Source organism: Oncorhynchus masou, unplaced genomic scaffold (assembly GCF_036934945.1).
Source record: "Oncorhynchus masou masou isolate Uvic2021 unplaced genomic scaffold, UVic_Omas_1.1 unplaced_scaffold_1854, whole genome shotgun sequence".
In the NCBI taxonomy this organism is placed as follows: domain Eukaryota; kingdom Metazoa; phylum Chordata; class Actinopteri; order Salmoniformes; family Salmonidae; genus Oncorhynchus; species Oncorhynchus masou.
Window position 1 is genome coordinate 6,438 of NW_027008363.1, and position 26,708 is coordinate 33,145.

Below are 26,708 nucleotides of genomic sequence, written 5' to 3' on the forward strand. Positions count from 1 at the left end.
AGTGAAATGCTGAATACAACAGGTGTAGAGACCTTACAGTGAAATGCTGAATACAACAGGTGTAGTAGACCTGACAGATCTTACAGGCTTTTTTTTAACCAACAGTGCAAAAAGGTTATTATTACTATATACAGTAGATAGGCTGTATACAGTAGAGAGGCTTTATACAGTAGAGAGGCTACATACAGTAGAGAGGCTACATACAGTAGAGAGGCTATATACAGTAGAGAGGCTATATACAGTAGAGAGGCTATAAACAGTAGTGAGGCTATATACAGTAGAGAGGCTATATACAGTAGAGAGGCTATATACAGTAGAGAGGATATACAGTAGAGTGGCTATATACAGTATTGAGGCTATATACAGTAGTGAGGCTATATACAGTAGCAGGGCAATAACAGTAGCGAGGCTATATACAGTAGAGAGGCTATATACAGTAGAGAGGCTACATACAGTAGCGAGGCTACATACATTAGCGAGGCTATATACAGTAGTGAGGCTATATACAGTAGTGAGGCTATATACAGTAGTGAGGCTATATACAGTAGCAGGGCTATGTACAGTAGCGAGGCTATGTACAGTAGCGATGCTATATACAGTAGCGAGGCTATATACAGTAGCAAGGCTATAAAAGTAGCAAGGATACATACCGGTTAGTCGGGCTGATTGAGGTAGTATGTACATGTAGATGTGGTTAAAGTGACTATGCGTATATGATGAACAGAGAGTAGCAGTAGCATGAAAGAGGGGTTGGAGTGTGGTGGGACACAATGCAGATAGACTGGTTCGCCAATGTGCTCGTATGTATATGAATGTATAGTTAAAGTGACTGTGCATATATGATAAACAGAGAGTAGTGTAAAAGAGGGGTTGGGGGAGGAACACAATGCAAATTGTCCGGGTAGCCATTTGATTACCTGTTTAGGAGTCTTATGGCTTGGGGTTAGAAGCTGTTGAGAAGCCTTTTGGTCCTAGACTTGGCACTCCGGTACTGCTTGCCATGAGGTAACAGAGAGAACAGTCTATGACTGGGGTGGCTGGGGTCTTTGACCATTGTTAGGGCCTTCCTCTGACACCGCCTGGTATAGAGGTTCTGGATGGCAGGCAGCTTGGCCCCAGTGATGTACTGGGTCGTACACACTACCCTCTGTAGTGCCTTGCGGTCGGAGGACGAGCAGTGGCCGTACCAGGCAGTGATGCAACCAGTCAGGATGCTCTCAATGTTGCAGCTGTAGAACCTTTTGAGGATCTGAGGACCCATGCCAAATCTTTTCAGTTTCCTGAGGGGGAATAGGCTTTGTCGTACCCTCTTCACGATTGTCTTGGTGTGTTTCGACCATTCTAGTTTGTTGTTGATGTGGACACCAAGGATCTTGAAGCTTTCAACCTGCTCCACTACAGCCCCATTGATGAGAATTGGGATGTGCTCGGTCCTCCTTTTCCTCTAGTCCACAATCATCTCCTTAGTCTTGATTACGTTGAGGGATAGGTTGTTATTCTGGCACCACCTGGCCAGGTCTCTGACCACCTCCCTATAGACTGTCTCATCGTTGTCGGTGATCACTCTTGTCATGTGCAAACTTAATGATGGTGTTGGGAGTCGTGCATATCCACGCAGTCGTGGGTGAACAGGGAGAACAGGAGGGGACTAAGCACGCACCTCTCGGGGGCTCCAGTGTTGAGGATCAGCGTGGCAGATGTGTTGCTACCGACCCTCACCACCTGGGGCGGCCCGTCAGGAATGTCCAGGATCCAGTTGCAGAGGGAGGTGTTTAGTCCCAGGATCCTTAGCTTAGTGATGAGCTTTGAGGGTACTATGGTGTTGAAATGTGTCAATGAACAGCATTCTCGCATAGGTGTTCCTTTTGTCCAGGTGGGGAAAGGCAGTGTGGAGTGTAATAGAGATTACATCATCTGTGGATCTGTTTGGGCAGTATGCAAATTGGACAGGGTCTAGGGTTTCTGGGATAGTGGGTTTCTGGGATAGTGGGTTTCTGGGATAGTGGGTTTCTGGGATAGTGGGTTTCTGGGATAGTGGGTTTCTGGGACAGTGGGTTTCTGGGACAGTGGGTTTCTGGGACAGTGGGTTTCTGGGATAGTGGGTTTCTGGGATAGTGGGTTTCTGGGATAGTGGGTTTCTGGGATAGTGGGTTTCTGGGATAGTGGATTTCTGGGATAGTGGGTTTCTGGGATAGTGGGTTTCTGGGATAGGCAACAGTGGGTTAACTGCCTTGTTCATGGGCATTTACCAGCCTTTCAAAGCACTTCATGGCTACGGACCTGAGTGCTACGGGTTGGTAGTCATTTAGGCAGGTTGCCTTCGTGTTCTTGGGCACAGGGTCTATGGTGGTCTGCTTGAAACAAGGTGGTATTACAGACTTAATCTCGTTGCAATATGTCTCAATTGAACACACAGTAACACGTGTTTTGGTTTATGCCTTTAACAGCAGCAGGTAGCCTTGTGGTTAGAGCATTTGACTTGTAACCGAAAGGTTGAAAGATTGAATCCCCGAACTGACAAGGTCAAAATCTGTCGTTTTGCCCCTGAACAAGGCAGTTAACCCACTGTTCCTAGGCTGTCATTGAAAATAAGAAGTTGTTTTTAACTGCCTTGCCTCGTAAAATAAAATCAATGTTAAATAATGATGCCCTGTCAAACAGTGTTCCTTTTGTCAACAATAACTATGACAAAAATAATCATTGTCAACGACCTAAAAAATCGTTGTCAACAAAAACTATTAATGAGACAATTAAAACAAATTAACCAAATGTCTCCTATCTTAACTCCCAGAAAATATTCTGGGCTGTTCTACCAATTGGTCTGAGGAGGTCACAGTCACCTGCACAAACCACCATATAGTGAGAGAGAACAAGACCAAGATGTACAATGCAAGGCTATCTCTTCAGACAACAACATTTCCCACCACATCTTGTCTTATCACTCTGTGATAACTATTGTAACATGTTAAGGTGACGTTAGATTAAAGGCTTAAACTATCAAAGGAGGTCCTATCAAAAACACTGAAATCAACTTATAAAAACGCCACTTTATCCTTTCAAACCCTTCATTCTGGGTTGTACAATCGAAATGATAATTTATCCGTATTCCATAAGTCTAACACTTGTAAAGCCATGGCAGTAGAACGGTTTAAATTAAGACCTTCGCTTCATCACACTCACACACATACTTCATTACACATGCTTCATACACATGCTTCATACACTTACACACATGCTTCATCACACTTACACACATGCTTCATCACACTTACACACATGCTTCATACACTGACACACACATGCTTCATTACACTGACACACATGCTTCATTACACTTAAACACATGCTTCATACACTGACACACATGCTTCATTACACTTAAACACATGCTTCATACACTGACACACATGCTTCATTACACTGACACACATGCTTCATACACTGACACACATGCTTCATTACACTGACACACATGCTTCATCACACAAGTTCATTTACGGAAATACTATCATCATAATAAAGCTAAAATCTACAGTCAAGGTTATACTTCTATTAGTCAATCTATCAAAAAAATACACACACAAGGGATTTGTAGCTCGATGTTTAACCATTGTTTCCATAGCTCTTACCACAATGGTGTTTTAATATAAATGATTAACTCAACTTTAAACCTTCTAAACTTGTCAAACAAAAGCAACCTTCAGTTATTACTCATCGTCTCAATCTACAGTGGGAAAGGGAAGCTCATCCAGCTTCGGCAGCTCACCATCCCCTTGAAGAGCATTAAACGCTCAGGGAGAATAGCCTTACAGCCTGTTAGATAGCCTTACAGCCTGTTAGATAGCCTACAGCCTGTTAAGCCCTTACAGCCTGTTACAGCCTTACAGCCTGTTAGAGCCTTACAGCCTGTTATATAGCCTTACAGCCAGGGAGAATAGCCTTGCAGCCTGTTAGACAGCCTTACAGCCTGTTAGATAGCCTTACAGCCTGTTAGATAGCCTTACAGCCTGTTTAGCCTTACAGCCTGTTAGATAGCCTTACAGCCTGTTAGAGAGCCTTACAGCCTGTTAGATAGCCTTACAGCCTGTTAGATAGCCTTACAGCCTGTTAGATAGCCTTACAGCCTGTTAGATAGCCTTACAGCCTGTTAGATAGCCTTACAGCCTGTTAGATAGCCTTACAGCCTGTTAGAGAGCCTTACAGCCTGTTAGAGAGCCTTACAGCCTGTTAGATAGCCTTACAGCCAGCCTGTTAGATAGCCTTACAGCCTGTTAGATAGCCTTACAGCCTGTTAGATAGCCTGACAGCCTGTTAGATAGCCTTACAGCCTGTTAGATAGCCTTACAGCCTGTTAGAGAGCCTTACAGCCTGTTAGATAGCCTGACAGCCTGTTAGACAGCCTTACAGCCTGTTAGATAGCCTTACAGCCTGTTAGAGCCTTACAGCCTGTTAGATAGCCTTACAGCCTGTTAGACAGCCTTACAGCCTGTTAGACAGCCTGACAGCCTGTTAGACAGCCTTACAGCCTGTTAGATAGCCTTACAGCCTGTTAGATAGCCTTACAGCCTGTTAGACAGCCTTACAGCCTGTTAGATAGCCTTACAGCCTGTTAGACAGCCTTACAGCCTGTTAGATAGCCTTACAGCCTGTTAGACAGCCTTACAGCCTGTTAGATAGCCTTACAGCCTGTTAGATAGCCTTGCAGCCTGTTAATAATAGAATTATGCAGCCTAATCAAAAAACACACGCTGCAGCCCATTGGGCAATATGAGATCCCCAACTTCCCAACAGGGACTCCAACCAAGTTGCAAGCGTCCGCTCTAGTTGTGGGGAATAATTTCTAGCAACAGTGACAATGTATTGGGCAAGATCAGTCACATTAGAAGAGCGACCTGGGACAAAAGTACAACATTCATCGCCTATGATTGCACAAGTGCCCCCTTGAGCTGCCAGAAGATAGTCAAGAGCCTCTCTGTTCTGAAGAGTCATTTCAGCCAATTCTTTTAGTTCCCCATTCAATTGTTCCAGTGCATTTCGAGTCGCATTGCCAATTTTCTCTACGTGTCTAGAGATATCACGGATTTGGTCTTGGGCGCCGGCAACTCCATACCCAGGGACAAACCCGTCAAAGAACCTGGAGGCAGGTGCCTGAGTGTGAGTGCCGTCGGCCAGAGACCTCTTATCTCTCCTCATCCCAGGAGGTTTGTAGTCTCTGAAGAGAGCCTTCAGATTCTGGTCATTGTTTGGAACAGTTCTCATTGCTGTCACCACAAACCCAACAGTACAAGTACCTCCCCAGTTCAGGGGAAGGCTATGGTAAGCCATCTTACCACACAACCAGTAGGTGCCATTAGGGGCTCCTCTCAGAGTTGTTCTATGTTTGTCAAACCAAATTGTAAACGGTTCTTTATCAGCCTGGCCATTCTCCTGTATCACCTTTAAATTGCAAGCATTTGATCCATTAATATTCATTGTACAATTACATTTGAATTCACCCAAATAGTGATCTCCATATCCCCTAATACACCAAGGGGCAGTCGTCACCGCAGCCACTGAAATGGGTGGGAGTGAAACACTATCAGGTCTCACATAACAGAATATATTGGGTTGATTATATACCTTAACATTGTTGGTCATAGTGTAAAAAGGTATTTTTCCTGCCAATGCTATAGTAAAGTTCACCCCTATCGGAACTCCTACAAGGGGGAAGCCTGCCCCAACCTTCCCCGGACTCAACCCACACACCCAGCAGTCCTTTCCTTTGAATGTCAGGTTGGCAACCATTTGTGCTCTAGATAAGAACAAATTGTCCTCCTGGTTGTGAGGGCCCAGCAGGCCTCTCCTTCTACGGTGACCATCTACTTCTGGGCCACTACTCCAGGCCTGTGTTCGCCCCTTTGGCTCAGGACTCATTTGACCCTCTGTCGGGTTTCCTACAAGAAGACAGCCTGCTGTTCCTATTAGCATTCCTGTGCTAAAGCAGAGGAGGGCCACACGGCACCGCTGGGACTGGCGAGGCCTCATCTTCTCCTGGATCAGGAGCTCGTCTGCAGTGCTACGCGTGGATCCAGGTTTCTCTCTCAGCAACCTTCACCGCAGTGGGGGTGGTCTTGAAGAACTTGATATCGAAGGGGGTCGTTCCAACTCTTTCTCCTGAAGTCTTTGACCACCACGGAATCACCTGGGTTCAAACAGTGTTCGGCCCCACCTGCTAGGTTCGGCATAGACGCCTTCACCCGTGGGAAAAGAGTCCTAAGAACACTGTTATGGGGGGGACACAATTCTCTACAATGTCTTCCTCCGTTCCTTGCAGGGACAACCTGTTCTGGGGAAAAGGTGTATTAGTCATTAGTCTAACGTGGTGTCTCTCAAGTCCAACCTACAGTCAACAGCAATGGCTAGGCCCCAGTCATGGTCTTCACCGGCATCTGCTTTAGGGAGAAGCATTGAAGGGTTAACATGTCATTCCCATACTCACACATCCACATTCCCTTAGTGCCCAAACACACCCAGTAGTACTCCATCTGCATCTTCAATGGTTCTCTTGCAGTTACCTCCTATGCATATATAATAACACCTTGCGATATTTACTATTTACCAGTGGCTCTCAGACCACGTAGACACTACACATCAATGCCCATAGACAACGGGGCTATTCTTGCCTACGTCTTTAGCCTTCTCTCTAAGATTATGGTATCTTTCCATTTACTTCATTTTTAAGGTTTAGTTTTATTGTTCTTATTTTTTTTTTAAATAAAAATTAACTTAAATTGACTTACTGAAAAGTCAGTAGATGTGTCCCTCTATTGTTCACTTATGATATGCCTCCTGCCGGGCAGTTCACAGTCAAGGTCTGGTCTGGGCGGGTCCGAGTCGTCTTTTCGTCAGATGAGAAATTCCCTCACGCCTTCCCATAGAATGTGCAGAATCAATCATCCTGTTTGTGATGCGGAAGGAATACGAGCCTTAGGTCACCAGGCTACCCTGGGGTGTTGGACTAGTAACCGAAAGGTTGCAAGTTCAAATCCCTGAGCTGACAAGGTACAAATCTGTCGTTCTGCCCCTGAACAGGCAGTTAACCCACTGTTCCTAGACCAGTTAACCCACTGTTCCTAGACCAGTTAACCCACTGTTCCAAGACCAGTTAACCCACTGTTCCTAGACCAGTTAACCCACTGTTCCAAGACCAGTTAACCCACTGTTCCTAGACCAGTTAACCCACTGTTCCTAGGCCGTCATTGAAAATAAGAATTTGTTCTGACTTAAAGGTAAAAAAAAATAATAATATACACTGTTTGCCAGCTGTGGTATACGAGGCGATAGTAGGCCTCGTAGGACAAGGCTATCTCTTCAGACAACAACCTTTCCCACCACACTTCCTGTATGGTTGATAATGGCTTGCCATTGGTTACACTGTTTGCCAGCTGTGGTATACGAGGCGATAGTAGGCCTCGTAGGACAAGGCTATCTAAGGGAGCACAAGATGTGAGTAAAAGGTTATTATGAATTATTTCACGAAAATAAAATGTATGTGATTCAACTGGACTCTCCAGAGTTTTCGTCAACTGATAATAACTAAAACTTGTCAGGATTTGGCCAGGGTTGTTCCGGGTTTTGGTCAGTAGATGCCCCCATTGTGCTTTTTGTCCTTATGTTTTTCCCTTGATCCCCATTAATTATTTGCACCTGTGCCTCGTTTCCTCTAATTGTATTTAAACCCTTAGTTTCCCTCAGTTCTGTGCTCTGTGTTTGTATGTTAGCACCCTGCCCTAGTGTTCTGTGTACTCTTGTCGATTCCGGGTGACGTTCTTGTGGAATTCTGTTTTTTGTTTTTGTTTATTTTTTGTGAGTTTCTTTTGAGGCCTTTTTGTGCTTTTCCTACCACCTTTTGGATTTGCCATTTTTTGTATTTAAGGACTTTTCTTTATTAAATACACCGTCTTAAGTACTGCTGTGTCTGCCTCATCTTCTGGGTTCTGCTGACTATTCGTGGCTCAGTTGGTTAAGTGACTGTTTCTCACTCCGGAGACCTGGGTTCGAAACCGGGTCCTGACAAAACTAATGAGGGATGAAATTACTCAAATGTGACTAAGATTTAAGGTCTTTTGAGACTAAAAAATATAAAATAGTTAAATACTTGTGTCAAACAATCTCTGAGACGAGCACATATGCACTCTCTCTCACACACACACACACACACACACACGTGAACCAAAATACTCAAAAGAAAATTGGGAGATTAAATATAGTGTTTACCTTTATCTCAACAATTGAGTGAACTCAAACCTTTGTTTGGTTAGTAGAATTGAATTACACAATTATGAGATTTTAAAACATTTACATTTTTTAAACATCTGCAAAGTCACAAATCTGACAAAGTTTCCTCTTGATCTAAAATCTTGCCATGTCAGGTATTAATTAGGAGTAGACAGTCTACAGGTCCGGTTCTTTCTGTTCTTTCCCAGCTCTTTCCCAGTTGTAAATCCACTCACCTCTTTACATTGGTGTGAGCGGTTCTTCAGATGAGTTTGTCCTCAGATCTGGAGTCAGTAATGAAGTTTGTCTCTCCCTCCTCTCTGTCTGTCTGCTTCTCCCTACAGCCAGCGATGGTCTTTTATACAGAACAGCTGAGTGTGCTACATGTCTGTACCTGTGTGTGTGTGTGTGTGTGTGTGTGTGTGTGTGTGTGTGTGTGTGTGTGTGTGTGTGTGTGTGTGTGTGTGTGTGTGTGTGTGTGTGTGTGTGTGTGTGGGCTGTAGCTATCATGGAACTCAACTGCTCAAAGAGTTTCTTCCTGTTACACAGAAAAAACAACAACAAAAGCCTGTGTACATGAGGAAGGAAGTCAACGTTTGACTGTGGTGTTCATTGCTAGAGATACATACAGTGTAGCTACGGTAACAGATCAATGGAACCCCGTGGGGTGCAGCACACGGACCCAGTCACTGTCACCCATTCAAAGAAGCTGATCCCAAAGAAGTGGATATACGTCATAATTTATGTAATGATCTAATCTAATTGTTTTTAAATGAAATGTTTAAATATGTATCTAATGGGCCTATAATGAGGTTACTATAGTGTGATGTTTATTCAGCTGTTTTCGCTGCGTAATATTTAGAAGTTGTCATTTTCTGGTGTATTTTTTTTGGGGGGGGGGTATAATGCTAACTCCCTTTCAAATAAGCTGGTGACATAGCTACGGAGTTAGAAATGGGTGTCGGAAGTTGTTTGTTAATGATGACATTAAATTGTTTTGGGGATGGCATTCATAGAAGCATTATACTGTAATCTGATTTTTTTCGACCAGAACATAGTGTAAAATGCACATATAGACATTAGCCTAAATTTAGGCACATTTATATGGGCGGCAATGAGTATGAGTTGGTATCTACATGGTTTTGGCCAAACTTTTACCTAACCTATTATAGTGAATTCAAAGGGTATTTATTTATTTATTTAACCTTTGTTTAACTAGACAATGGAACTCCAAATCACAGCGGGTTGTGTCTGGATTTGATCCAGGTCGTCTGTAGTGACATCACTGAGATGCAGTGTCTTAGACCTCTGCTCCAGTTGGAAGCCCTGGGTAGTACTGACCGCAACGAGAACCCTGCTCCAGCAACCATCAACCATGTCCTTCAAACACACACACACACACACACACACACACACACACACACACACACACACACACGGACACACACGGACACACACGGACACACACGGACACACACAGAAACACACAGAAACACACAGAAACACACAGAAACACACAGAAACACAAACAGGGACAGACACACCCCCACACACACATGGACACACAAACACAAAAAGGGACACACACACACACACAGACAGGGACACACACCCACACACCCGGACACACACACACAGGGACACACACACAGAGACACACACACAGAGACACACACCCACACACCCGGACACACACACACAGGGACACCCACACAGGGACACACACACAGGGACACACACACAGGGACACCCACACAGGGACACACACACAGAGACACACACACAGAGACACACACCCACACACCCGGGGACACACACACAGGGACACCCACACAGGGACACACACACACACACACACACACACACACATTGATATCATGTACAAAAGGCCAGAAGTACAGTATGTGTGTGTGTGTGTGTGTGTTCGCCTGTGTTCATGTGTTACCCGTGCCGAACAGTCCCACGTCTCCCCCATTGCGTGCAGAGTTGCAGAGTCACTGAACTGAGAAACACAACAACACAACGGGGTGCATATCATGGACAGACAGATGATGTAGATTGTGCCAAGACTCCCTGCTCCGGATAAAGATCAACAACAACCCAACCCAAGTTAAACAAACCCACAGACACACTCTACAACCTGAGAGGGAAAAGGAGAGACAGATGGAGAGAGAGATGATGTTGACTGATCGTGTGCAATTCCCCGCTGTTCTGGTTGCTACATCGTTTACCTGGTCTTGTGAAAGCAGACTTTTGCTATGTTCAGAGGTAAACTCCATCTAAACGTGAATCGATTCTCGAATTACGATGGTCTTGCTAAACTCAAACAGCAAGGTTTATTCCATCTAAACGTGAATCGATTCTCGAATCACGATGGTCTTGCTAATCTCAAACAGCAAGGTTTATTCCATCTAAACGTGAATCGATTCTCGAATCACGATGGTCTTGCTAAACTCAAACAGCAAGGTTTATTCCATCTAAACGTGAATCGATTCTCGAATCACGATGGTCTTGCTAAACTCAAACAGCAAGGTTTATTCCATCTAAACGTGAATCGATTCTCGAATCACGATGGTCTTGCTAAACTCAAACAGCAAGCTTTATTCCATCTAAACGTGAATCGATTCTCGAATCACGATGGTCTTGCTATCTCAAACAGCAAGGTTTATTCCATCTAAACGTGAATCGATTCTCGAATCACGATGGTCTTGCTAAACTCAAACAGCAAGGTTTATTCCATCTAAACGTGAATCGATTCTCGAATCACGATGGTCTTGCTAAACTCAAACAGCAAGGTTTATTCCATCTAAACGTGAATCGATTCTCGAATCACGATGGTCTTGCTAAACTCAAACAGCAAGGTTTATTCCATCTAAACGTGAATCGATTCTCGAATCACGATGGTCTTGCTAAACTCAAACAGCAAGGTTTATTCCATCTAAACGTGAATCGATTCTCGAATCACGATGGTCTTGCTAAACTCAAACAGCAAGGTTTATTCCATCTAAATGTGAATCGATTCTCGAATCACGATGGTCTTGCTAAACTCAAACAGCAAGGTTTATTCCATCTAAACGTGAATCGATTCTCGAATCACGATGGTCTTGCTAAACTCAAACAGCAAGGTTTATTCCATCTAAACGTGAATCGATTCTCGAATCACGATGGTCTTGCTAAACTCAAACAGCAAGGTTTATTCCATCTAAACGTGAATCGATTCTCGAATCACGATGGTCTTGCTAAACTCAAACAGCAAGGTTTATTCCATCTAAACGTGAATCGATTCTCGAATCACGATGGTCTTGCTAAACTCAAACAGCAAGGTTTATTCCATCTAAACGTGAATCGATTCTCGAATCACGATGGTCTTGCTAATCTCAAACAGCAAGGTTTATTCCATCTAAACGTGAATCGATTCTCGAATCACGATGGTCTTGCTAAACTCAAACAGCAAGGTTTATTCCATCTAAACGTGAATCGATTCTCGAATCACGATGGTCTTGCTAAACTCAAACAGCAAGGTTTATTCCATCTAAACGTGAATCGATTCTCGAATCACGATGGTCTTGCTAAACTCAAACAGCAAGGTTTATTCCATTTAAACGTGAATCGATTCTCGAATCACGATGGTCTTGCTATCTCAAACAGCAAGGTTTATTCCATCTAAACGTGAATCGATTCTCGAATCACGATGGTCTTGCTATCTCAAACAGTAAGGTTTATTCCATCTAAACGTGAATCGATTCTCGAATCACGATGGTCTTGCTAAACTCAAACAGCAAGGTTTATTCCATCTAAACGTGAATCGATTCTCGAATCACGATGGTCTTGCTAAACTCAAACAGCAAGGTTTATTCCATCTAAACGTGAATCGATTCTCGAATCACGATGGTCTTGCTAAACTCAAACAGCAAGCTTTATTCCATCTAAACGTGAATCGATTCTCGAATCACGATGGTCTTGCTATCTCAAACAGCAAGGTTTATTCCATCTAAACGTGAATCGATTCTCGAATCACGATGGTCTTGCTAAACTCAAACAGCAAGGTTTATTCCATCTAAACGTGAATCGATTCTCGAATCACGATGGTCTTGCTAAACTCAAACAGCAAGGTTTATTCCATCTAAACGTGAATCGATTCTCGAATCACAATGGTCTTGCTAAACTCAAACAGCAAGGTTTATTCCATCTAAACGTGAATCGATTCTCGAATCACGATGGTCTTGCTAAACTCAAACAGCAAGGTTTATTCCATCTAAACGTGAATCGATTCTCGAATCACGATGGTCTTGCTAAACTCAAACAGCAAGGTTTATTCCATCTAAATGTGAATCGATTCTCGAATCACGATGGTCTTGCTAAACTCAAACAGCAAGGTTTATTCCATCTAAACGTGAATCGATTCTCGAATCACGATGGTCTTGCTAAACTCAAACAGCAAGGTTTATTCCATCTAAACGTGAATCGATTCTCGAATCACGATGGTCTTGCTAAACTCAAACAGCAAGGTTTATTCCATCTAAACGTGAATCGATTCTCGAATCACGATGGTCTTGCTAAACTCAAACAGCAAGGTTTATTCCATCTAAACGTGAATCGATTCTCGAATCACGATGGTCTTGCTAAACTCAAACAGCAAGGTTTATTCCATCTAAACGTGAATCGATTCTCGAATCACGATGGTCTTGCTAATCTCAAACAGCAAGGTTTATTCCATCTAAACGTGAATCGATTCTCGAATCACGATGGTCTTGCTAAACTCAAACAGCAAGGTTTATTCCATCTAAACGTGAATCGATTCTCGAATCACGATGGTCTTGCTAAACTCAAACAGCAAGGTTTATTCCATCTAAACGTGAATCGATTCTCGAATCACGATGGTCTTGCTAAACTCAAACAGCAAGGTTTATTCCATTTAAACGTGAATCGATTCTCGAATCACGATGGTCTTGCTATCTCAAACAGCAAGGTTTATTCCATCTAAACGTGAATCGATTCTCGAATCACGATGGTCTTGCTAAACTCAAACAGCAAGGTTTATTCCATCTAAACGTGAATCGATTCTCGAATCACGATGGTCTTGCTAAACTCAAACAGCAAGGTTTATTCCATCTAAACGTGAATCGATTCTCGAATCACGATGGTCTTGCTATCTCAAACAGCAAGGTTTATTCCATCTAAACGTGAATCGATTCTCGAATCACGATGGTCTTGCTATCTCAAACAGCAAGGTTTATTCCATCTAAACGTGAATCGATTCTCGAATCACGATGGTCTTGCTAAACTCAAACAGCAAGGTTTATTCCATCTAAACGTGAATCGATTCTCGAATCACGATGGTCTTGCTAAACTCAAACAGCAAGGTTTATTCCATCTAAACGTGAATCGATTCTCGAATCACGATGGTCTTGCTAACTCAAACAGCAAGCTTTATTCCATCTAAACGTGAATCGATTCTCGAATCACGATGGTCTTGCTATCTCAAACAGCAAGGTTTATTCCATCTAAACGTGAATCGATTCTCGAATCACGATGGTCTTGCTATCTCAAACAGCAAGGTTTATTCCATCTAAACGTGAATCGATTCTCGAATCACGATGGTCTTGCTAAACTCAAACAGCAAGGTTTATTCCATCTAAACGTGAATCGATTCTCGAATCTAAACGTGATGGTCTTGCTAAACTCAAACAGCAAGGTTTATTCCATCTAAACGTGAATCGATTCTCGAATCACGATGGTCTTGCTAAACTCAAACAGCAAGGTTTATTCCATCTAAACGTGAATCGATTCTCGAATCACGATGGTCTTGCTATCTCAAACAGCAAGGTTTATTCCATCTAAACGTGAATCGATTCTCGAATCACGATGGTCTTGCTATCTCAAACAGCAAGGTTTATTCCATCTAAACGTGAATCGATTCTCGAATCACGATGGTCTTGCTAAACTCAAACAGCAAGGTTTATTCCATCTAAACGTGAATCGATTCTCGAATCACGATGGTCTTGCTAAACTCAAACAGCAAGGTTTATTCCATCTAAACGTGAATCGATTCTCGAATCACGATGGTCTTGCTAAACTCAAACAGCAAGGTTTATTCCATCTAAACGTGAATCGATTCTCGAATCACGATGGTCTTGCTAAACTCAAACAGCAAGGTTTATTCCATCTAAACGTGAATCGATTCTCGAATCACGATGGTCTTGCTAACTCAAACAGCAAGCTTTATTCCATCTAAACGTGAATCGATTCTCGAATCACGATGGTCTTGCTATCTCAAACAGCAAGGTTTATTCCATCTAAACGTGAATCGATTCTCGAATCACGATGGTCTTGCTAAACTCAAACAGCAAGGTTTATTCCATCTAAACGTGAATCGATTCTCGAATCACGATGGTCTTGCTATCTCAAACAGCAAGGTTTATTCCATCTAAACGTGAATCGATTCTCGAATCACGATGGTCTTGCTAACTCAAACAGCAAGGTTTATTCCATCTAAACGTGAATCGATTCTCGAATCACGATGGTCTTGCTAAACTCAAACAGCAAGGTTTATTCCATCTAAACGTGAATCGATTCTCGAATCACGATGGTCTTGCTAAACTCAAACAGCAAGGTTTATTCCATCTAAACGTGAATCGATTCTCGAATCACGATGGTCTTGCTAAACTCAAACAGCAAGGTTTATTCCATCTAAACGTGAATCGATTCTCGAATCACGATGGTCTTGCTAAACTCAAACAGCAAGGTTTATTCCATCTAAACGTGAATCGATTCTCGAATCACGATGGTCTTGCTAACTCAAACAGCAAGGTTTATTCCATCTAAACGTGAATCGATTCTCGAATCACGATGGTCTTGCTAAACTCAAACAGCAAGGTTTATTCAATCTAAACGTGAATCGATTCTCGAATCACGATGGTCTTGCTATCTCAAACAGCAAGGTTTATTCCATCTAAACGTGAATCGATTCTCGAATCACGATGGTCTTGCTATCTCAAACAGCAAGGTTTATTCCATCTAAACGTGAATCGATTCTCGAATCACGATGGTCTTGCTAAACTCAAACAGCAAGGTTTATTCCATCTAAACGTGAATCGATTCTCGAATCACGATGGTCTTGCTAAACTCAAACAGCAAGGTTTATTCCATCTAAACGTGAATCGATTCTCGAATCACGATGGTCTTGCTAAACTCAAACAGCAAGGTTTATTCCATCTAAACGTGAATCGATTCTCGAATCACGATGGTCTTGCTAAACTCAAACAGCAAGGTTTATTCCATCTAAACGTGAATCGATTCTCGAATCACGATGGTCTTGCTAACTCAAACAGCAAGCTTTATTCCATCTAAACGTGAATCGATTCTCGAATCACGATGGTCTTGCTATCTCAAACAGCAAGGTTTATTCCATCTAAACGTGAATCGATTCTCGAATCACGATGGTTTTGCTAAACTCAAACAGCAAGGTTTATTCCATCTAAACGTGAATCGATTCTCGAATCACGATGGTCTTGCTAAACTCAAACAGCAAGGTTTATTCCATCTAAACGTGAATCGATTCTCGAATCACGATGGTCTTGCTATCTCAAACAGCAAGGTTTATTCCATCTAAACGTGAATCGATTCTCGAATCACGATGGTCTTGCTATCTCAAACAGCAAGGTTTATTCCATCTAAATGTGAATCGATTCTCGAATCACGATGGTCTTGCTAACTCAAACAGCAAAGTTCACTCCATCTAAACGTGAATCGATTCTCGAATCACGATAAGGGTTCTAGAAGCATAAAGGCCTCTACTTTCATATCACATCAAAAATAATTTCCCTAATGCAAAATGTCTGTACACCACAGGAGGCTGGTGAGGGGAGGATGTCTGGAATGGAGACAATGAAGTGGTGTCATGGAAACCAGGTATTGGATTCCATTCCTTCCGTCCGTTCCACCTATTACTATGAGGCCGTCCTTCTGCCATTACAAATCAAATCCAATCAAATTGTATTGTGAAATGCTTACTTACAAGCCCTTAACCAACGATGCAGTTTAAAGAAAATATATAAACAATAAAAAATAAAAAAAAGTAAGAGGAAAGAAAACAAATAATTAAGAGCAACAGTGAATAACAATAGTGGGGCGAAATATAGGGGATACCGGAACAGAGTCAATGTGGAGGCTATATACAGGGGGTACCAGTACAGAGTCAATGTAGAGGCTATATACAGGGGGTACCAGTACAGAGTCAATGTGGAGGCTATATACAGGGGGTACCAGTACAGAGTCAATGTGGAGGCTATATACAGGGGGTACCAGTACAGAGTCAATGTGGAGGCTATATACAGGGGGTACCGGAACAAAGTCAATGTGTCAATGTGGAGGCTATATACAGGGGGTACCAGTACAGAGTCAATGTGGAGGCTATATACAGGGGGTACCAGTACAGAGTCAATGTGGAGGCTATATACAGGGGGTACCAGTACAGAGTCAATGTAGAGGCTATATACAGGGGGTACCGGAACAGAGTCAATGTGTCAATGTGGAGGCTATATACAGGGGGTACCGGAACAGAGTCAATGTGGAGGCTATATACAGGGGGTACCGGAACAGAGTCAATGTGGAGGCTATATACAGGGGGTACTGGTACAGAGTCAATGTGGAGGCTATATACAGGGGGTACCGGAACAAAGTCAATGTGGAGGTTATATACAGGGGGTACCAGTACAGAGTCAATGTGGAGGCTATATACAGGGGGTACTGGAACAGAGTCAATGTGGAGGCTATATACAGGGGGTACTGGAACAGAGTCAATTTGGAGGCTATATACAGGGGGTACTGGTACAGAGTCAATGTGGAGGCTATATACAGGGGGTACCAGTACAGAGTCAATGTGGAGTCTATATACAGGGGTACTGGTACAGAGTCAATGTGGAGGCTATATACAGGGGGTACCAGTACAGAGTCAATGTGGAGGCTATATACAGGGGGTACTGGAACAGAGTCAATGTGGAGGTTATATACAGGGGGTACCAGAACAGAGTCAATGTGGAGGCTATATACAGGGGGTACTGGAACAGAGTCAATGTGGAGGCTATATACAGGGGGTACTGGAACAGAGTCAATGTGGAGGCTATATACAGGGGGTACTGGTACAGAGTCAATGTGGAGGCTATATACAGGGGGTACTGGTACAGAGTCAATGTGGAGGCTATATACAGGGGGTACAGGAAAAAAGTCAAAGTGGAGGCTATATACAGGGGGTACCAGTACAGGGTCAAGGTGGAGGCTATATACAGGGGGTACCGGAACAGAGTCAATGTGGAGGCTATATACAGGGGGTACCAGTACAAAGTCAATGTGGAGGCTATATACAGGGGGTACCGGAACAGAGTCAATGTGGAGGCTATATACAGGGGGTACCGGAACAGAGTCAATATGGAGGCTATATACAGGGGGTACCGGAACAGAGTCAATGTGGAGGCTATATACAGGGGGTACCAGTACAGGGTCAAGGTGGAGGCTATATACAGGGGTACCGGAACAGAGTCAATGTGGAGGCTATATACAGGGGTACCAGTACAAAGTCAATGTGGAGGCTATATACAGGGGGTACCGGAACAGAGTCAATGTGGAGGCTATATACAGGGGGTACCGGAACAGAGTCAATATGGAGGCTATATACAGGGGGTTCCGGAACAGAGTCAATGTGGAGGCTATATACAGGGGATACCTGTACAGAGTCAATGTGGAGGCTATATACAGGGGGTACCGGAACAAAGTCAATGTGGAGGCTATATACAGGGGGTACCGGAACAGAGTCAATGTGGAGGCTATAAACAGGGGGTACCGGAACAGAGTCAATGTGGAGGCTATATACAGGGGTACCGGTACAGAGTCAATGTGGAGGCTATATACAGGGGTACCGGTACAGAGTCAATGTGGAGGCTATATACAGGGGTACCGGTACAGTCAATGTGGAGGCTATATACAGGGGGTACCGGAACAGAGTCAATGTGGAGGCTATATACAGGGGGTACCGGAACAGAGTCAATGTGGAGGCTATATACAGGGGGTACTGGTACAGAGTCAATGTGGAGGCTATATACAGGGGGTCATGGAACAAAGTCAATGTTGAGGTTATATACAGGGGGTACCAGTACAGAGTCAATGTGGAGGCTATATACAGGGGTACTGGAACAGAGTCAATGTGGAGGCTATATACAGGGGTACTGGAACAGAGTCAATGTGGAGGCTATATACAGGGGTACTGGTACAGAGTCAATGTGGAGGCTATATACAGGGGGTACCAGTACAGAGTCAATGTGGAGTCTATATACAGGGGGTACTGGTACAGAGTCAATGTGGAGGCTATATACAGGGGGTACCAGTACAGAGTCAATGTGGAGGCTATATACAGGGGGTACTGGAACAGAGTCAATGTGGAGGTTATATACAGGGGTACCAGTACAGAGTCAATGTGGAGGCTATATACAGGGGGTACTGGAACAGAGTCAATGTGGAGGCTATATACAGGGGGTACTGGAACAGAGTCAATGTGGAGGCTATATACAGGGGGTACTGGTACAGAGTCAATGTGGAGGCTATATACAGGGGGTACTGGTACAGAGTCAATGTGGAGGCTATATACAGGGGGTACAGGAAAAAAGTCAATGTGGAGGCTATATACAGGGGGTACCGGAACAGAGTCAATGTGGAGGCTATATACAGGGGGTACCAGTACAGGGTCAAGGTGGAGGCTATATACAAGGGGGTACCAGTACAAAGTCAATGTGGAGGCTATATACAGGGGGTACCGGAACAGAGTCAATGTGGAGGCTATATACAGGGGGTACCAGTACAAAGTCAATGTGGAGGTTATATACAGGGGGTACCGGAACAGAGTCAATGTGGAGGCTATATACAGGGGGTACCGGAACAGAGTCAATATGGAGGCTATATACAGGGGGTACCGGAACAGAGTCAATGTGGAGGCTATATACAGGGGTACCGGTACAGAGTCAATGTGGAGGCTATATACAGGGGGTACCGGAACAAAGTCAATGTGGAGGCTATATACAGGGGGTACCGGAACAGAGTCAATGTGGAGGCTATAAACAGGGGGTACCGGAACAGAGTCAATGTGGAGGCTATATACAGGGGGTACCGGTACAGAGTCAATGTGGAGGCTATATACAGGTGGTACAGGAAAAGAGTCAATGTGGAGGCTATATACAGGGGGTACCGGTACAGAGTCAATGTGGAGGCTATATACGGGGGGTACCGGAACAGAGTCAATGTGGAGGCTATATACAGGGGGTACCAGTACAGAGTCAATGTGGAGGTTATATACAGGGGGTACCGGAACAGAGTCAATGTGGAGGCTATATACAGGGGGTACCGGAACAGAGTCAACGTGGAGGCTATATACAGGGGGTACTGGAACAGAGTCAATGTGGAGGCTATATACAGGGGGTATGGTACAGGGTCAAGGTGGAGGCTATATACAGGGGTACCGGAACAGAGTCAATGTGGAGGCTATATACAGGGGGTACCAGTACAAAGTCAATGTGGAGGCTATATACAGGGGGTACCGGAACAGAGTCAATGTGGAGGCTATATACAGGGGTACCGGAACAGAGTCAATATGGAGGCTATATACAGGGGGTACCGGAACAGAGTCAATGTGGAGGCTATATACAGGGGGTACCGGTACAGAGTCAATGTGGAGGCTATATACAGGGGGTACCGGAACAAAGTCAATGTGGAGGCTATATACAGGGGGTACCGGAACAGAGTCAATGTGGAGGCTATAAACAGTTGTACCGGAACAGAGTCAATGTGCAGGCTATATACAGGGGGTACCGGTACAGAGTCAATGTGGAGGCTATATACAGGGGGTACAGGAAAAAAGTCAATGTGGAGGCTATATACAGGGGGTACCAGTACAGGGTCAAGGTGGAGGCTATATACAGGGGGTACCGGAACAGAGTCAATGTGGAGGCTATATACAGGGGGTACCGGAACAGAGTCAATGTGGAGGCTATATACAGGGGGTACCGGAACAGAGTCAATGTGGAGGCTATATACAGGGGGTACCAGTACAGAGTCAAGGTGGAGGCTATATACAGGGGGTACCGGAACAGAGTCAATGTGGAGGCTATATACAGGGGGTACCAGTACAGGGTCAATGTGGAGGCTATATACAGGGGGTACCGGAACAGAGTCAATGTGGAGGCTATATACAGGGGGTACCGGAACAGAGTCAATATGGAGGCTATATACAGGGGGTACCGGAACAGAGTCAATGTGGAGGCTATATACAGGGGGTACCGGTACAGAGTCAATGTGGAGGCTATATACAGGGGGTACCGGAACAAAGTCAATGTGGAGGCAATATACAGGGCGTACCGGAACAGAGTCAATGTGGAGGCTATAAACAGGGGGTACCGGAACAGAGTCAATGTGGAGGCTATATACAGGGGTACCGGTACAGAGTCAATGTGGAGGCTATATACAGGGGTACCGGTACAGAGTCAATGTGGAGGCTATATACAGGGGTACCGGTACAGAGTCAATGTGGAGGCTATATACAGGGGGTACCGGAACAGAGTCAATATGGAGGCTATATACAGGGGTACCGGAACAGAGTCAATGTGGAGGCTATATACAGGGGGTACCGGTACAGAGTCAATGTGGAGGCTATATACAGGGGGTACCGGAACAAAGTCAATGTGGAGGCTATATACAGGGGGTACCAGTACAGAGTCAATGTGGAGGTTATATACAGGGGGTACCGGAACAGAGTCAATGTGGAGGCTATATACAGGGGGTACCGGAACAGAGTCAATATACCGGTACAGAGTCAGGCTATATACAGGGGGTACCGGAACAGAGTCAATGTGGAGGCTATATACAGGGGGTACCAGTACAGGGTCAATGTGGAGGCTATATACAGGGGGTACCGGAACAGAGTCAATGTGGAGGCTATATACAGGGGTACCAGTACAGGGTCAATGTGGAGGCTATATACAGGGGGTACCGGAACAGAGTCAATGTGGAGGCTATATACAGGGGGTACCGGAACAGAGTCAATATGGAGGCTATATACAGGGGTACCGGAACAGAGTCAATGTGGAGGCTATATACAGGGGGTACCGGTACAGAGTCAATGTGGAGGCTATATACAGGGGGTACCGGAACAAAGTCAATGTGGAGGCTATATACAGGGGGTACCGGAACAGAGTCAATGTGGAGGCTATATACAGGGGGTACCGGAACAGAGTCAATGTGGAGGCTATATACTGGGGGTACCGGTACAGAGTCAATGTGGCGGCTATATACAGGGGTACCGGTACAGAGTCAATGTGGAGGCTATATACAGGGGGTACCGGTACAGAGTCAATGTGGAGGCTATATACAGGGGGTACCGGAACAGAGTCAATGTGGAGGCTATATACAGGGGGTACCGGAACAGAGTCAATGTGGAGGCTATATACAGGGGGTACCGGAACAGAGTCAATGTGGAGGCTATATACAGGGGGTACTGGAACAAGTCAATGTGGAGGTTATATACAGGGGGTACCAGTACAGAGTCAATGTGGAGGTTATATACAGGGGGTACCAGTACAGAGTCAATGTGGAGGCTATATACAGGGGTACTGGAACAGAGTCAATGTGGAGGCTATATACAGGGGTACTGGAACAGAGTCAATGTGGAGGCTATATACAGGGGTACTGGTACAGAGTCAATGTGGAGGCTATATACAGGGGGTACCAGTACAGAGTCAATGTGGAGGCTATATACAGGGGTACTGGTACAGAGTCAATGTGGAGGCTATATACAGGGGTACCAGTACAGAGTCAATGTGGAGGCTATATACAGGGGGTACTGGAACAGAGTCAATGTGGAGGTTATATACAGGGGGTACCAGTACAGAGTCAATGTGGAGGCTATATACAGGGGGTACTGGAACAGAGTCAATGTGGAGGCTATATACAGGGGGTACTGGAACAGAGTCAATGTGGAGGTTATATACAGGGGGTACGGTACAGAGTCAATGTGGAGGCTATATACAGGGGTACTGGAACAGAGTCAATGTGGAGGCTATATACAGGGGGTACTGGAACAGAGTCAATGTGGAGGCTATATACAGGGGGTACTGGTACAGAGTCAATGTGGAGGCTATATACAGGGGGTACCAGTACAGAGTCAATGTGGAGTCTATATACAGGGGGTATTGGTACAGAGTCAATGTGGAGGCTATATACAGGGGGTACCGGAACAGAGTCAATATGGAGGCTATATACAGGGGGTACCGGAACAGAGTCAATGTGGAGGCTATATACAGGGGATACCGGTACAGAGTCAATGTGGAGGCTATATACAGGGGGTACCGGAACAAAGTCAATGTGGAGGCTATATACAGGGGGTACCGGAACAGAGTCAATGTGGAGGCTATATACAGGGGGTACCGGAACAGAGTCAATGTGGAGGCTATATACAGGGGTACCGGTACAGAGTCAATGTGGAGGCTATATACAGGGGTACCGGTACAGAGTCAATGTGGAGGCTATATACAGGGGTACCGGTACAGAGTCAATGTGGAGGCTATATACAGGGGGTACCGGAACAGAGTCAATGTGGAGGCTATATACAGGGGGTACCGGAACAGAGTCAATGTGGAGGCTATATACAGGGGGTACTGGTACAGAGTCAATGTGGAGGCTATATACAGGGGGTCATGGAACAAAGTCAATGTTGAGGTTATATACAGGGGGTACCAGTACAGAGTCAATGTGGAGGCTATATACAGGGGGTACTGGAACAGAGTCAATGTGGAGGCTATATACAGGGGGTACTGGAACAGAGTCAATGTGGAGGCTATATACAGGGGGTACTGGTACAGAGTCAATGTGGAGGCTATATACAGGGGGTACCAGTACAGAGTCAATGTGGAGTCTATATACAGGGGGTACTGGTACAGAGTCAATGTGGAGGCTATATACAGGGGGTACCAGTACAGAGTCAATGTGGAGGCTATATACAGGGGGTACTGGAACAGAGTCAATGTGGAGGTTATATACAGGGGGTACCAGTACAGAGTCAATGTGGAGGCTATATACAGGGGGTACTGGAACAGAGTCAATGTGGAGGCTATATACAGGGGGTACTGGAACAGAGTCAATGTGGAGGCTATATACAGGGGGTACTGGTACAGAGTCAATGTGGAGGCTATATACAGGGGGTACTGGTACAGAGTCAATGTGGAGGCTATATACAGGGGGTACAGGAAAAAAGTCAATGTGGAGGCTATATACAGGGGTACCGGAACAGAGTCAATGTGGAGGCTATATACAGGGGGTACCAGTACAGAGTCAAGGTGGAGGCTATATACAGGGGGTACCAGTACAAAGTCAATGTGGAGGCTATATACAGGGGGTACCGGAACAGAGTCAATGTGGAGGCTATATACAGGGGGTACCAGTACAAAGTCAATGTGGAGGCTATATACAGGGGGTACCGGAACAGAGTCAATGTGGAGGCTATATACAGGGGGTACCGGAACAGAGTCAATGTGGAGGCTATATACAGGGGGTACCGGAACAGAGTCAATGTGGAGGCTATATACAGGGGTACCGGTACAGAGTCAATGTGGAGGCTATATACAGGGGGTACCGGAACAAAGTCAATGTGGAGGCTATATACAGGGGGTACCGGAACAGAGTCAATGTGGAGGCTATATACAGGGGGTACCGGAACAGAGTCAATGTGGAGGCTATATACAGGGGGTACCGGAACAGAGTCAATGTGGAGGCTATATACAGGGGGTACCGGTACAGAGTCAATGTGGAGGCTATATACAGGTGGTACAGGAAAAAAGTCAATGTGGAGGCTATATACAGGGGGTACCAGTACAGGGTCAAGGTGGAGGCTATATACAGGGGGTACCGGAACAGAGTCAATGTGGAGGCTATATACAGGGGGTACCAGTACAGAGTCAATGTGGAGGCTATATACAGGGGGTACCGGAACAGAGTCAATGTGGAGGCTATATACAGGGGGTACCGGAACAGAGTCAATGTGGAGGCTATATACAGGGGGTACCGGAACAGAGTCAATGTGGAGGCTATATACAGGGGTACCACTACAGGGTCAATGTGGAGGCTATATACAGGGGGTACCGGAACAGAGTCAATGTGGAGGCTATATACAGGGGGTACCAGTACAAAGTCAATGTGGAGGCTATATACAGGGGGTACCGGAACAGAGTCAATGTGGAGGCTATATACAGGGGGTACCGGAACAGAGTCAATATGGAGGCTATATACAGGGGGTACCGGAACAGAGTCAATGTGGAGGCTATATACAGGGGGTACCGGTACAGAGTCAATGTGGAGGCTATATACAGGGGGTACCGGAACAGAGTCAATGTGGAGGCTATATACAGGGGGTACCGGAACAGAGTCAATGTGGAGGCTATATACAGGGGGTACCGGAACAGAGTCAATGTGGAGGCTATATACAGGGGGTACCGGTACAGAGTCAATGTGGAGGCTATATACAGGGGGTACAGGAAAAAAGTCAATGTGGAGGCTATATACAGGGGGTACCAGTACAGGGTCAAGGTGGAGGCTATATACAGGGGGTACCGGAACAGAGTCAATGTGGAGGCTATATACAGGGGGTACCGGAACAGAGTCAATATGCAGGCTATATACAGGGGGTACCGGAACAGAGTCAATGTGGAGGCTATATACAGGGGGTACCAGTACAGGGTCAATGTGGAGGCTATATACAGGGGGTACCGGAACAGAGTCAATGTGGAGGCTATATACAGGGGTACCGGTACAGAGTCAATGTGGAGGCTATATACAGGGGGTACCGGAACAGAGTCAATGTGGAGGCTATATACAGGGGGTACCGGAACAGAGTCAATGTGGAGGCTATATACAGGGGGTACCGGAACAGAGTCAATGTGGAGGCTATATACAGGGGGTACCGGTACAGAGTCAATGTGGAGGCTATATACAGGGGGTACCGGAACAAAGTCAATGTGGAGGCTATATACAGGGCGTACCGGAACAGAGTCAATGTGGAGGCTATAAACAGGGGGTACCGGAACAGAGTCAATGTGGAGGCTATATACAGGGGGTACCGGTACAGAGTCAATGTGGAGGCTATATACAGGGGTACCGGTACAGAGTCAATGTGGAGGCTATATACAGGGGTACCGGTACAGAGTCAATGTGGAGGCTATATACAGGGGGTACCGGAACAGAGTCAATGTGGAGGCTATATACAGGGGGTACCGGAACAGAGTCAATGTGGAGGCTATATACAGGGGGTACCGGAACAGAGTCAATGTGGAGGCTATATACAGGGGGTACTGGAACAAAGTCAATGTGGAGGTTATATACAGGGGGTACCAGTACAGAGTCAATGTGGAGGTTATATACAGGGGGTACCAGTACAGAGTCAATGTGGAGGCTATATACAGGGGGTACTGGAACAGAGTCAATGTGGAGGCTATATACAGGGGGTACCGGAACAGAGTCAATGTGGAGGCTATATACAGGGGGTACTGGTACAGAGTCAATGTGGAGGCTATATACAGGGGGTACCAGTACAGAGTCAATGTGGAGTCTATATACAGGGGGTACTGGTACAGAGTCAATGTGGAGGCTATATACAGGGGGTACCAGTACAGAGTCAATGTGGAGGCTATATACAGGGGGTACTGGAACAGAGTCAATGTGGAGGGTATATACAGGGGGTACCAGTACAGAGTCAATGTGGAGGCTATATACAGGGGGTACTGGTACAGAGTCAATGTGGAGGCTATATACAGGGGGTACTGGTACAGAGTCAATGTGGAGGCTATATACAGGGGGTACAGGAAAAAAGTCAATGTGGAGGCTATATACAGGGGGTACCGGAACAGAGTCAATGTGGAGGCTATATACAGGGGGTACCAGTACAGGGTCAAGGTGGAGGCTATATACAGGGGGTACCGGAACAGAGTCAATGTGGAGGCTATATACAGGGGGTACCAGTACAAAGTCAATGTGGAGGCTATATACAGGGGGTACCGGAACAGAGTCAATGTGGAGGCTATATACAGGGGGTACCGGAACAGAGTCAATATGGAGGCTATATACAGGGGGTACCGGAACAGAGTCAATGTGGAGGCTATATACAGGGGGTACCAGTACAGGGTCAAGGTGGAGGCTATATACAGGGGGTACCGGAACAGAGTCAATGTGGAGGCTATATACAGGGGGTACCAGTACAAAGTCAATGTGGAGGCTATATACAGGGGGTACCGGAACAGAGTCAATGTGGAGGCTATATACAGGGGGTAACGGAACAGAGTCAATATGGAGGCTATATACAGGGGGTACCGGAACAGAGTCAATGTGGAGGCTATATACAGGGGGTACCGGTACAGAGTCAATGTGGA

General features: G+C 45.2%; 1 protein-coding gene and 1 long non-coding RNA gene across 2 annotated transcripts in view; one reads left to right on the forward strand and one right to left on the reverse strand.

Moving 5' to 3' along the window:
* Positions 1 to 4,254: 4,254 nt before the first annotated feature.
* LOC135532455 (uncharacterized) lies at positions 4,255 to 8,579 on the reverse strand. The gene is made up of 3 exons (XR_010454350.1): positions 8,493 to 8,579; positions 6,780 to 6,937; positions 4,255 to 6,252 (listed from the first exon to the last, which is right to left on the reverse strand). It is a non-coding gene; the product is annotated as an uncharacterized LOC135532455 (long non-coding RNA).
* A 329-nt stretch (positions 8,580 to 8,908) lies between these two features.
* The window catches only part of LOC135532454 (disintegrin and metalloproteinase domain-containing protein 12-like), an 88,337-nt gene continuing 70,537 nt past the window's right edge, over positions 8,909 to 26,708 (forward strand). The window contains exon 1 of the mRNA XM_064959962.1: positions 8,909 to 9,001. Coding sequence (XP_064816034.1) covers positions 8,909 to 9,001 — 93 coding nt within the window. The remainder of the gene's footprint in view (positions 9,002 to 26,708) is intronic.